We start from the raw sequence: 13,363 nt of genomic DNA, 5'->3' as shown, positions 1-13,363 counted from the left end.
AGTCATAAATTTTTGCACGCAGACCAGAAGCCCTAGTCCGGCTCAGTCACAGACAAATCTTTGTTGTGCAGTGTAGCGCGGATCGTTTGTGGAATTTACGCGGAAGCAAAATGTCAACTTTGTTTGACGTTAGGTGTGAGCTGTCTACTAAATCAGTCTATGGCGGAACCACAGACAAAATGACGGGAGAGTTGATCAGTTGTTACGAATTTGCTGGCGCTATCATCGTTTGACGCTTCATAAAATGTAATTTGACAGATGTGTTTTGACTGGAAATCAACTCCCCTATTCAATCCAAAAAGTCTTTGTCGTAACCTTGGTGAAGACTTTCGAAACGTCCACGGTTCTTGAAGAACTCGCTGAACTAGAACTTGGCCAACTTGAAGAATGCATCTGAACGGCACTTTTAAGTCAAAGCATGCGCTGGGTTTGTTGACATACCGTACTAAAGGCACGTGCTACAAATCCCAATAACTGTACGAGGGGTATGACAGTGCGAAAAAAGGCTTGCCGCTGGTGGCGCGCCAGACACGACTAATTAACGTGTTTAACAGCGTGTGTGCGCGGTTGTCATTTAACAAGAAGAGAGCAGAAAAAATGAGCGTGTCGCGTGTTAAAATGACATTTCGCGCACCTTGCCGCATTATCGACGCATAATAGAGTTGTCTACACACTAAACTAAGACGACAAAGTAACGGACTTGTCACCAACTTCTTTTTAAGGCAGTCCAAGATTTGAACTGCTGATAATGCATGTGCACTTAGAGATCATTATACAACTTATGAGGTTGTGAAAAGTAGACTGCAAGTGGTTTCGCGTATTTATCAAAACATTTGAACAAGGTGGTTCAACGTCAGGTGTCGACGTATGCTAATAATTAAATTTACTGGTTCCTAGATTGCTTCCAGGGTAGATTAGTTCCATATTTTTCAAATCAGCAGCTACTGCCTCTGTTCACATAAATGTCCCATATGCAGAGCCGTACCTTGGGTCTACGGCGCCCTTGGCGAAGCATCAATTTGGCGCCCCTCCCAAATTAACAAGCATTTTGATAAATTGATATTGATTTTTAATTATTGCTTCAATATGAGTTTTGATTTTATAATTGCAATTGGAGACCTTAATATGGTAAAATTCAGAAACACAGTTATTGTATGTTTTATTGTTCATATAATATGAGATAGGTTGAATTGAAAATTTATTACAGGAGTTAATTTGGCTGAATATTTTCTCAGATTTCATAAAATCGATAATGATAGCAGTTTTTTGTTTTTTCTTTTTTAAATTTATTTCTCAGATAAATGCACAGAATTAAATGCTCAATCATAATAAATTTTGCTATAACTTGTTAGCAAATTTTATATTTTTAAGCCTGCATAATTTGATCTGATCTAGTCTTAATCTGATTGTATAAGCGAAAAATAATTAGCTGATTTGGCTTTGGATTTCATTTCGATAATTACAACGAAAAATGAAAAAAAATCCTTCTTCAAAATTAAAAAAATAATAATTCGATGACCGTGTGCTATCTTGTTCTATCTAGATGTGAATCCCAGCAAGCTTAGCTCAAAAGAGCACACCGGCATCGAAGTATAATTTTTCAACATGCAGCGGCAGAACAAAATTTCGTTAAAAACAATTTAGGCCTTTGCAATTTTTTTTTGAAGTTTATGTCCCTCGACTATGACCAAAAAAATAAAACAGTTAAAAAATTTAAATTACAGGCCACGGTTTCAAAATTTTAACGAAAAAAAAGTTTTAATAGTAGTTAATGCAACAAGTTGCCAAAAGAGGATTTTTTCAGCACGAGTTGTACATTTATCCAACGAGGTTCACCGAGTCGGATAAATACGACGAGTGCAGAAAAAATCAAGTTTTGCAACGAGTTCCATACAACATTTTTTTGCAATTTCGAAAAACACTCATTGAGTGAAATTTTAAGTCGTATTTTCATGTATTTTGTCAATAAATCGTTTAAATCAAAAAAATGTTGAAAAGTGTTACTTTTCGAAACAAGTGCTGAAAAGTTCAACTTTTCAGCACCCATTTCAGTGCTGAAAAGTAGAACTTTTCAGCATTTATTTTGAAAAATGTTGCTATTCGATTCTGTTATTTTTGGTACAGAAAAGTAGGCTATTTTTTCGTTCAAGAATGACAGGAAAAGTAAATAGTTTCACGACGGAATTGCAAAAAATGCATTATAAACCCCCCAAGTAGCACATTTGTTCGCCAAGAGATTTCCGAACTGGTTGTTGAACTCATTTACTATGTTTTCCGAACGTCCCCGAGAACTCTTGAACGCTGGAAAAAGCGCACGTTTTTGCTTTTGTTGAACATCTCTTCATCCGTTAGAAAAGTCCGTGTTTCGAGCTAGTTTTGCAAGTGCAAGTCATACTTGCATAGAGAACGTTTTTTGAACATGTCATAAGAACTCATGACCATAAGATACTGAACCGGGTAAGGTAAACGTCGTTAGAACCGTTTAACAACATCCTGCCCTTAAGATTAAGAACTGATTTAGGAAAACGATTTGAGAACTACACATTAACAACTTGTTTACGAGAAATCCCAGCTGAAACCAAAGGTTACATCTACTATGTTATCATGTTTAGCAAACTGAAATGAATCATCATGTCTGCAAATGTCATTTTGCTTTTCGAGTTCTACAAGCATGTTTTATTTAAGTCAGACTAAACTTCAAAATGAACTATTCTTTATCCGTTGCTAGATATGTTACACAACCATGTTGAATAATGGTTTTTTGATCAAAATGTGAACAATTGACCAAATTTTCTGACACTTGTTCAATAATTAACGTATAAAAGCGCTAGTGAAGCAATTGATCAACAAAAACAATAAAAAGCGATGTTTTACTTGCTACTTGGGCCGTTCAGTTGTTTTGCAATCACAAGTTTCCAAAATGTCTAAATATCGACGAATTTTATGTTTTGTTAGAAAAAATAGTTAAAAAAAATATAAAGATAAGAAATTTTTATTAATTTTGAGTGATTTGCCCATACGATTTTTGAGAATATATTTCATCATTTAATTTTTTTTAATTATGTTTCGCATTAATTTTTATTTTCATATGTATTTATTTGTTTATTTTTAATTCGCAAAGTTAAATTTTATATTCTAGAAAAATATTTTTGTGCGTAAAACTATACAAATAATTTCAAACCTTGATAAAATATTATTTTTTGGTTTTAACTTAAAACAAATAGATTGTTTTTCATTATCAAAGCTTTTTAGACGATTTAAAAAGTAAATAACACTGGTTAAGCTAAAACATAAAAAGTTATGTGCTCTGAAAAACATTTTTTTCTTGAACAAATAATGTTGGTCTTATTGGTGAAAATTTACTGCAGTTTTCCAATTTCAAAGCCCTTGTATTTTGAAAAAGAGTATGCAAATTTCAATGCACGAAGTTGATTATAAAAGGGGAAATCGTGCTGAAATTATTGCAAAGGCCATTTTTTTAACTCGAGAATGTCAAAATTACAAAAGAAAGGTATATGTTTTAATGTTAAAATAATTCCCATTTCATAGAATATTGTGATTCACAGCCAAATTAACGTGATAATAACATATAGGGGGACATTTTTATAGTCTGGAAGGTATGACTTAAACTTCATTATAAAACGGTCCAAACTTTAACGTGTATTTATTTTGAGAATTTCTTTTAAAACTCCTTTAACTTTCTGTCGCTTGAGCGCCCCTTCTTCGATGAAAAAAATAATTTAGCATTAAGTATGAATTTTCAAAAACACTTCAGTAGAAATATTCATACAATTGACCTTGGCGCCCCTAAATATTGTTTTTATATTTTAAACCAAATAAGTTAATTGTAATTCTATTTTATAATTCGGCGCCCTTTCTGTTTCAATTATCTAATGAAGATGTTATAGCTGACATGAAAATTATGTACAATCATCAATTTTGGCGCCCCCCAAGGGCTGGCGCTCTTGGCGGTCGCCAACTGCGCCAACCCCTAGGTACGGCGCTGCCCATATGCATTTTCAGCAAGTTGAGAAAACGAGCTTGGAAGTTTTCAAAATTATTTGTTGTAAATTTCAATTATAAAATCATTCCATTGAAAATTAATTCAACAGAAATCTCACACATGCTTCTATTTATAGTTTTGTTAAGTTAGTTTCGATTATCGTCTTGATTTAATGCTTCCGATTTGAAAAAGTGTGCAGGATGGGACCTGGTATGTGATCATTTTCTTAATAGTTCATCAAAATGTTCGTATATCAGCCTGATCGAAGCATGCTGCCTAGGAAACCCGTAGTTGTAAACAACTTTTTCAGTTCAAAATGATAAAAGTTTGATTTTTCAAACTTGAAAAAACTGAGTGTTATGATAATTGTGCCAACTTATTTGTGCTGAAACTAGTGTAAGTTAGCATAATTAAGGATACGCTGCCAAAAAAAATCAACTTTGAGCCGACAGAAAAGTGAGTTCAGAACACGATAATCCTGAGCGGGACATGTTTGTGAACATTTCACGATGGGACTCATATTTGAAAATTTGTTGGATGGGACAAACTAACCTGCGGTTGATTTTCAAATTTATGGAACAAAGTAGTTAATATTATTAGTTCAGCGATAAATAGATTAATAGCTGAACTTATTCCAATGTTTTACTCATAATTGACCAAAATGCATATGGGACATTTATGCGATCATGGGCAGAGCAGTGAGCATATTATTCCGTTACCTGCGGCTTCAATTCTAAAATAAAAACACGCATATGATCCTAATAAACACATCAACTAATGACCCAATCAATCATCTTGATCTCGCATCTTTAGCATAACCGCCGGAGAACGAAATCGTGCCCGCAAAACGGTCGTTTCCTGATCAACGTTTTTTTTTTGTTATTCACCATCATCAGGTTAGCGGGCAATTTATCTTTATGAGCGTTTGTCAAGAGGTTGTCAAACGGTCGTCACAACTGGAGCAAGTCACTTGGCACGGAACGTTTTTGCGTGTTCTTTGGAGAAGTTTGAATGAGTTCTAATGCGTTATGTGATCGATTAGACTTTCATTAACTAGGGTGATCTTTTTACTTACGGCAGGTTAGTTTAGGAGGTCGCCGGTTCGAATCCCGCGGCGGGCGCTCTAAAATTCTTTGTGTAAATATGGGTATTCGGCGCCATCGCTCTGTGCCATACTTTCATATACTTAGGAGCCCAGGGCGGCGAAGTCCTTGTAGATAAAAAGGAAGACACTAGTGGTTGGTACTAGCAATGGTGGCCGACAGCTATAAAGTCAACTTCGTAGGTTAGTTTAGGAAAAACTTTCACATATTTAGGCCAAATTTAATCCTTATATATTATAAGATTATCCAAAGTTCGATTTGGGACTTCGCATGATCGATTTTTTCGTTTTTTTTTATTTTCTTACATTTAATATCAAATTCGAGTTCTGATACTCCTTTTTAGTCAAATTTGAATGGTTGATTGCCTAGGCTATTAAATTAAAAAATGCTTTTTTTTCAATATTTCATCACCGCCATTTTGCCCGCCCCATCTTGGATTTAAAAATTCTAAATCACTTAGGGGTTTGAATGAAAAAAGTGTTTTCAAATGCATTTTACACCTGGTCAGTTGTTTTGCAATCATGTTTTCAAAATATCTAAGTTCTGAGGAAATACTTTTTTTTGCGAAAAAAAAACATTGGAATTTTACAAAAAATACAAATATTTTAAAGTCGATCCCAAACATGATAAAGACCGATTCTTCGGCTCCTTTTCAAAAAAAATCCAAGTTTTTTTCATCGTTTTGGCTGTACTGGCAAAATAAACGAAGAAACCCCCTAATGTTATTACATATTTGGAAAGATAATTGATTTTCCTACAAAGAAATATCATGCAGAATGAACCATATAGTACCTGTGCTTCCCCTGAAATAAAAATGTAGCGTGACGGGACAACATCGTAAAACTGGACATTTAAAAGGCACACTACAAAAATCGCTACAGTTTTGCCAGTTTGATGTTCAAAAACTTTTGCTGTTCTACACATTATCACAAATTAAAAAACGAATCTTTTGCTCCTTGAACTGAACAAATTGGTTGAAATTTGAGTTTTTGCCAGCCATTTCTTTTCGTGACGGGACAACGAAAGGAGCAGATTTATGAAAAAACTCCTCTCCCGTTCAATGGCTTGCAGACCATATTTGGTCAATATTCTTGGCTTTTAAGGTTAGAAAACGCATTTAAAGCACATTGCAATTATTGAATCATAATAAAAATGAAATCTTTCATATTAAAAATCACATTGAAAATTGAAAAATGTGACATTTTGGTGTAGCTCCGCTAAGAATCGGTCTAAATATGATTTTGAACGTATCAAATTTCATTTTAAATGGTTTTTTGCTGAAAAAACGACTATATTAGCACTGACGAACTGACGTACCACCCCGAATCCAAACTTGACCGCACTTTCCTATCTTCCTTCTCACTCACCCTCAGCGATCGGGCGAGTGTCAAACAGACGGTTTGACAGATGCGCAGCTACACTTGCTGAGAAACTTTCAGGAACATCAAACGAAAATGGGGGAAAAAATATAGAAGCCCAAACACTTTTGCAAATTCGCAACTAAGCGATACATTTTTTGCAAATCTTGCATTAATTAATGTGTAATGTGGCAAGGAATTGCGTTAAGAGCGAGTTTTTCACCAATGTGTAACAGGTCGTATCGGGGTGCTCCGATTTGTATGAAACTTTCATCGTTTGTTTGCCTATACATGAGATGAACTCATGCCAAATATGAGCCCTCAAAGGGAAGGGAAGTGGGGTAAAACGGACTTTGAAGTTTGAGGTCCTAAAAACATAAAAAAATCTTAAAATCGCTCGCATTTCCGTAAAACTTCATCAATTCCAACTCTCTTAAATGCATTCGAAAGGTCTTTTGAAGCACTTCAAAATGTGCCATAGACATCCAGGATTGGTTCCAATTTTTCTCTTAGCTTTTGCAAATTACTGTTAAAAATGGATTTTTTTAAAACCTTAATATCTTTTTGCAACAGCATCCAACACCCATACTCCCATATGTTAAAAGTTAGGGAATTTCATGGACTATAAGCCTACGGTATTAACTTTTTGGCCAATCGCAGTTTATCTCATAGTTTTTCGATTTTTCTATAGCTAACATTATACAACGTTAGTTTTTGCCCTGTAGGCCGCCATAGTGGCACGTCTAAATTTTGTCATATTCGGAATCCTCGGAAAATTTCACGAGGTATGGGAGTTGTAAATTTCACTAAACGAAAAAGTAGACATGTAATATGTTAAACAGCCTTCCCCAAAGAGTTATCAGTCTCCGATGGTTGTCCCAAATGTCCCCTTCAAGCTGCAGGTCGAACCGAGTTGATATCTGGGTGGAATATTTTTTATTTGAGTTTGAAAATTGTGCTATTTTTCACTAAAATGCCAATACCTCCCTTTAAATTTAACCAACTGGGATGCTCTACCCTGCATTTTGTTGCATTTTTCAAGCCTTTTCAGATGCATTTTGAATTTTGAAATTAAATTGAATTTTAACTAAGTTACAGCCTTTTTAAGATTTTTGACGTTTTTGAAGCTTTAAACTTTGTGTCCCGATGCCCCCCTTCTCGTTGACCTAGAGTGCTCATATTTTGACTAGATGCTAGTTTTATATTTACAAACAACCCCTGAATATTTCAGGCAGATTGTTATGCCTTGTTCATGGACTCGCTCTTAAAAATGTTGTTTTTTTTAATAGATTTTAGGCCAAATTGAGTTAAGGGATAAAGGGGGCATTCTTTTGTTACGCAACGCAAAAAAAAAGATTTTTGAACCCCCTCGCTTTAAAATGTCCTTACAAATTAAAAAAAATATGGAGAGTAACACAGCCTTAAACCACCCTCCACCCCCCCATCCCCCCTTCCCTGTATACGTAATGAAAGAACGCTCCCATACAGCAATTCCATTTGAAAGGAGCATAAACCGAAAAAAAAAGTTCTTTGATCGGGCTCAATTTTTTGTGGGGGTTACTTGGCCAAAATAATTAGATCAGTATTTTTTTTTGTTTGACTGTTAGTGTGACCAAAGCGTGCTGGGGTGGTCCCAAATTGGAAATTTTCGTATTTTTTAGCAAAAACCACATTTAAAAAAATCATTACTCCACGCCATTTCAACCGATTTTAGCTGTAATTTGCAATTTGTTGTTTTGGACGCAAAGTAAATGTGATAAGTAGGTATTTCTAGGGAAAATAGTCTAAAGACCAAAACATCTAGCCTAACATTTCAAAAGATCGAGTAACACTTTAAAATGCCGTTTTGACAGTGTTAGGACCAAAGAGCCTAGATCTAAAAATATTTTTTATCGGATTCCTTGGACAATTTTACATAAAATACTCAAAAATTGAAGGTGTTCATTAACAGGATTCTGAGATAAGATTTTTTGAAAATAAAATCTGGGATTTTCGGCGTGCCGTGCGCAAAATCTAGAAAATGACGAAAATGGGAAAAATCAACTTTTTTTTCTAAAACTGCTATAACTTTAAAATTTCAGCGATGACCTATACATGGATGTGATAAATTTTATGTAATATTAATTTTTGTGATTTTCTACATGTATGTAACCCCTTAAAAGCGCCAAATTTGTGCAGCTGTGTTACATTAACTATTACTCGGGTTACCACACACGCTAAACTGTATTCCCACCTACACTGAACACTCTTGATTCCCTCCTAAAGTCATTCTATTAAAGCTCTTGTATCGAACAGACGCTCAAGCCTTTTACTCTGGACCACATCCGTAACATGGTGTCAGAAGTTTTTGCGGCATAAAGTTCGAGAAACGTTTAGAATCGTCGGGCATCGTACAACCCGGGATCGCGTGAAGAGTGAGTGAAGGAAGCGATTTAAACTTCCGCCGAAAATCCACAACAATGGACGAGCTGAAGGCGCTGCTAAAGAACCAGAACAAGCTCTTCGAAGATTTGCTCAAGAAGCAGCAGGCCGAGCCCCGAGCGGTAGCACCAGGGCCCCACAATGTGCCGCTCCCTCCGCCATTGTCCTTGGAAGGGGACATGGACGAGAATTACGCGTTCTTCGAGGACAACTGGAACAATTATGCCACAGCGGTGGGCATGGGCGACTGGCCGGAAGCGGACAACCCGAAAAAAGTGAGCTTTTTGCTGTCGATCGTTGGCCCCGATGCGCTGAAAAAGTTCAGCAACTTCGATCTGACGCAAGCCGACAGGGCTACGCCGATAACCGTGTTGGCCGCCATCAAGAAGAAGGTTACTCGAACCAGAAACGTCATCGTGGACCGACTGGACTTCTTCTCGGCAGCCCAGTCACCGGTGGAAAGTATCGACGAGTACACATCCCGACTGAAGTCGCTGGCCAAGCCGGCAAAACTCGGAGCCGTGGAAGCAGAACTTATCACCTTCAAGCTGGCCACCTCCAACAAGTGGCCTCATCTGAGGTCCAAGATGCTCACGATGGCGGATTTGTCGGAAGCGAAGGCGGTAGATCTGTGCCGTGTGGAGGAAATCACGGCCAAGCACGTTCAGGTGCTATCAGCGGACAAGCTGTCGGAGGTGAATAAGCTCAAAGCATCGTCGTCGAAGGCCCGCCAGTGCAAGTTCTGTGGCGATTGGCATGCGTTCACCAAAGGATCGTGCCCAGCCTACGGAAAGAAGTGCAAGCTTTGTTCCGGCAAGAATCACTTCGAGAAGGTGTGCCGGAAGAATCGGGCTCGAATGAGTTCGTCGAAGCGCAACAGTGTGCGCCGCGTCAAGAAGATCAACGACGAATCCTCGGAGGACAGCGAGTCGGACGACGAGTGGAGCGATCAGTCCGGAACAGAGACGGAGATTGAAGGCGAAATCGGCAAGATCTTCGATAACTCGAAGAAAGGGGGAAACGTTCTTGCGGAAGTGTCCCTGAAAGTGAAAGGCAAGTGGAAAAGTGTGAAGTGCGAGCTGGATACGGGAGCAAACACGAGCTTGATTGGCCACGACTGGTTGTGCAAGCTGACGGGAGAGTCTGACCCCGAATTGCAGCCGTCACCGTTCAAACTCCAAGCGTTCGGCGGTGGCATCATTAACGTTATGGGCCAAGTCAAGCTGCCGTGCAAGTGCCAGAACAAGAAGTACATTCTCGTGCTTCAAGTTGTCGACGTCAGTCACAGGCCGTTGCTGTCGCTGAAGGTCTGTACCACGTTCGGCCTGATCAAGTTCTGCAACTCCGTTAGCATGGTTCCAGCTAAAGCGACGCCGGAAGGAGCTCAAGATCTGATGCGAATCTACCGCATCGAAGCTGAGAAGATCGTCGACGAGTTCGGCGACGTTTTTCGTGGCTACGGAAAATTCGACGGAGAAGTCACCCTGGAGATCGACGAATCGGTGCCGCCGGTGATTCAGCAGCCTCGCCGAGTCCCGATAGCTCTGCGGCCGAAGCTGAAGGCCGAACTGGACCAGTTGGAGAAGGATGGAATCATCGCGCGAGAGTACAGCCACACCGAATGGGTGAGTAACATTCTTCTCGTGAAACGGGGTATCGCCGGAGCCGAGTCGATTCGCATTTGCCTGGACCCCATTCCTCTGAACAAAGCGTTGAAGAGACCAAATCTGCAATTTGTGACGCTGGACGAGATTTTGCCGGAGTTGGGTCAGGCAAAGGTTTTCTCGACCGTGGATGCACGGAAGGGTTTCTGGCACGTGGTGCTAGACGAGCAGAGCAGCAAGTTGACTTCGTTCTGGACTCCATTTGGACGCTATCGGTGGCTGCGACTTCCGTTTGGCATCTCCCCGGCGCCGGAAATTTTCCAGTCCAAACTGCAGGGGATAGTCCAGGGATTGAACGGGGTCGAGTGCATAGCAGATGACGTCTTGGTGTACGGCCGTGGTACAACGATGGAGGAAGCGCTACGTGACCACAACGCAAATCTGAAGAACCTCCTCTCGCGCTTGAAGCTAAACCACGTCAAACTCAACAATTCGAAACTCAAGCTCTGTGAGACATCCGTCAAGTTTTACGGACACGTTCTCACCACCGAAGGGCTTCAACCGGACCACACCAAGATCTCGACCATAAAGCACTACCCGGTGCCAACCAGCAGGACGGAACTGCACCGTTTCATTGGGATGGTCACATACCTCAGCCGATTCATTCCCAATTTGAGCGCCGCCTTCACAAGGCTGCGGCGGTTGATTTCGGAGAAAGAACCGTGGCGTTGGACTCGAGAGGAGGACGAAGATTTCTCCAGGGTGAAGTCGCTAGTGTCCGATATCACAACGCTGCGGTACTACAACGTTCGAGAGCCGTTGACTATCGAGTGCGACGCGAGCTGCTTCGGTCTCGGAGTGGCCGTCTTCCAGAAGGACGGCATCGTGGGCTACGCGTCGAGAACGTTGACGGACACGGAGAAAAACTACGCTCAAATCGAGAAAGAGTTGCTTGCGATTCTTTTTGCATGTGTGCGCTTTGACCAGCTGATTGTCGGTAACCCCCAAACCACGGTGAAAACCGACCACAAGCCTTTGATCAACATTTTCAACAAGCCATTGTTGACGGCTCCAAAGCGACTGCAGCACATGCTCCTGAACTTGCAACGTTACCATCTGGCGTTGGAGTTTGTCACCGGAAAGGAGAACGTTGTGGCAGATGCGCTCTCTCGTGCACCTCACAACGACTCGACGGTGCGTGACGAATACCAGAAGCTGAACATCTACAAGATCTTCAAGCAACTCGAAGATTGCAACGTAAGCGACTACCTGAGCATCTCCGACAACTGCCTGGACACGATCATAAAGGCGACTGAACAAGACGCAGCCCTACAGACGGTGATCGATTTCATTCGGAACGGTTGGCCCAGCACCATCGATCGCGTTCCCTCAGCCGCTAAAATCTACTTCAAGTACCGAAGCGAGCTGTCCACGCAAGACGGATTGGTGTTCAGGAACGATCGTATTCTGATCCCGTGTGCACTGCAGCGGTCCATGATCGACAAAGTGCACGTGAGCCACAACGGTATCGAGTCTACACTGAAGCTTGCGCGAGAGAACATCTTCTGGCCCGGAATGAGCGCGCAGATTACGGATGTGGTGAAGGAGTGCCATATCTGCGCTAAATTCGCTGCAAGTCAGCAGAAACCGCCGATGCAGAGTCACGCAGTCCCGATCTATCCGTGGCAAGTCGTTTCGATGGACGTGTTCTTCACCAGCTACCAGGGAAAGCGACACCAGTTTCTTGTGACGGTGGACCACTACTCCGACTACATCGAATTGGATATCCTCAAGGACATGTCTGCCAGAAGCCTAGTCGAGACCTGCAGGAAGAACTTTGCGCGTTACGGATGCCCACAGATCGTTGTCACGGACAACGGGACAAACTTTGTGAACGAGGAGATGAAGGAAATGGCGATCAAATGGAACTTCAAGCATTCGACTTCGGCCCCTCACCACCAGCAGGCAAACGGCAAAGCGGAAGCAGCGGTGAAGATTGCGAAGAGGTTGATCCAAAAGGCGGAGGAAACCGACCAGGACGTTTGGTACGTCTTGCTGCATTGGAGGAACATCCCGAACAAGATCGGCAGCAGTCCGGCGAGCAGGCTGTTCTCACGCAGCACAAGGTGTGGAGTACCCGCTTCGTTCGAGAAATACACTCCTCGAATCGTGCAGAACGTTCCGGGAGCAATTCTGGAAAACAAGAGGAAGGTCAAATACTACTACGATCGAAAATCTCGCAACCTACCTGCACTGGAGACTGGCTCGCCGGTGTACGTCCAGGCTCACCCCGAAATCAGCAAAACTTGGACGCCAGCGATTGTGACCGAGAAACTGAATGATCGCTCGTATGTGGTGGACGTGAATGGAGCTAGCTATCGCCGAGACCTGACCAACCTGCGACCGCGCAAAGAACCAACAACAATCCCTCTCGTTCCAGCCCAAAGCCATCCACCAACCGAATCAAGTGCTGCACAAACTGGCGCTGATTTGACAGCTGAACCTGAAGCGTCGTCGCTTGCTGCGATGAGGTTCGACGAAACTGCAACAACGACAACAACATTACCCGTTGTCAACCAATCAGCTGCTGCCACCCCGTCGGTGCGAGAGAGAGGAAGCCAGCTTGCTGCGATCAACACACCCGGCAAGCAAACCACAGATGCGACGAACAGACCAACACGCGAGAGAAAAATTCCAAGCAAGTTTGCGGACTACGTTTTGGAAACTTAATTTTTTATAAAGAAAGGAGGATGTTACATTAACTATTACTCGGGTTACCACACACGCTAAACTGTATTCCCACCTACACTGAACACTCTTGATTCCCTCCTAAAGTCATTCTATTAAAGCTCTTGTATCGAACAGACGCTCAAG

At 41.2% G+C, this 13,363-nt stretch overlaps 2 protein-coding genes across 2 annotated transcripts; one reads left to right on the top strand and one right to left on the bottom strand.

Moving 5' to 3' along the window:
- Positions 1–8,923: 8,923 nt before the first annotated feature.
- LOC120413425 (uncharacterized protein K02A2.6-like) lies at positions 8,924–12,395 on the top strand. Its single transcript, XM_052711685.1, has 2 exons — positions 8,924–12,288; positions 12,392–12,395. Exons 1-2 carry the CDS (start codon positions 8,924–8,926, stop codon positions 12,393–12,395), a joined length of 3,369 nt encoding a protein of 1,122 aa, XP_052567645.1.
- A 24-nt stretch (positions 12,396–12,419) lies between these two features.
- LOC128092472 (uncharacterized) lies at positions 12,420–13,363 on the bottom strand. The gene is made up of 2 exons (XM_052706346.1): positions 12,738–13,363; positions 12,420–12,682 (listed from the first exon to the last, which is right to left on the bottom strand). The coding sequence occupies exons 1-2, from the start codon at positions 12,938–12,940 to the stop codon at positions 12,442–12,444; spliced, it is 444 nt and encodes a 147-aa protein (XP_052562306.1). The 5' UTR covers positions 12,941–13,363; the 3' UTR covers positions 12,420–12,441.

The sequence above is a fragment of the Culex pipiens genome, chromosome 1 (assembly GCF_016801865.2).
Source record: "Culex pipiens pallens isolate TS chromosome 1, TS_CPP_V2, whole genome shotgun sequence".
NCBI lineage: Eukaryota > Metazoa > Arthropoda > Insecta > Diptera > Culicidae > Culex > Culex pipiens.
Note: the sequence above shows the minus strand (reverse complement) of the source record. Positions and strands in the feature narration are given on the sequence as shown.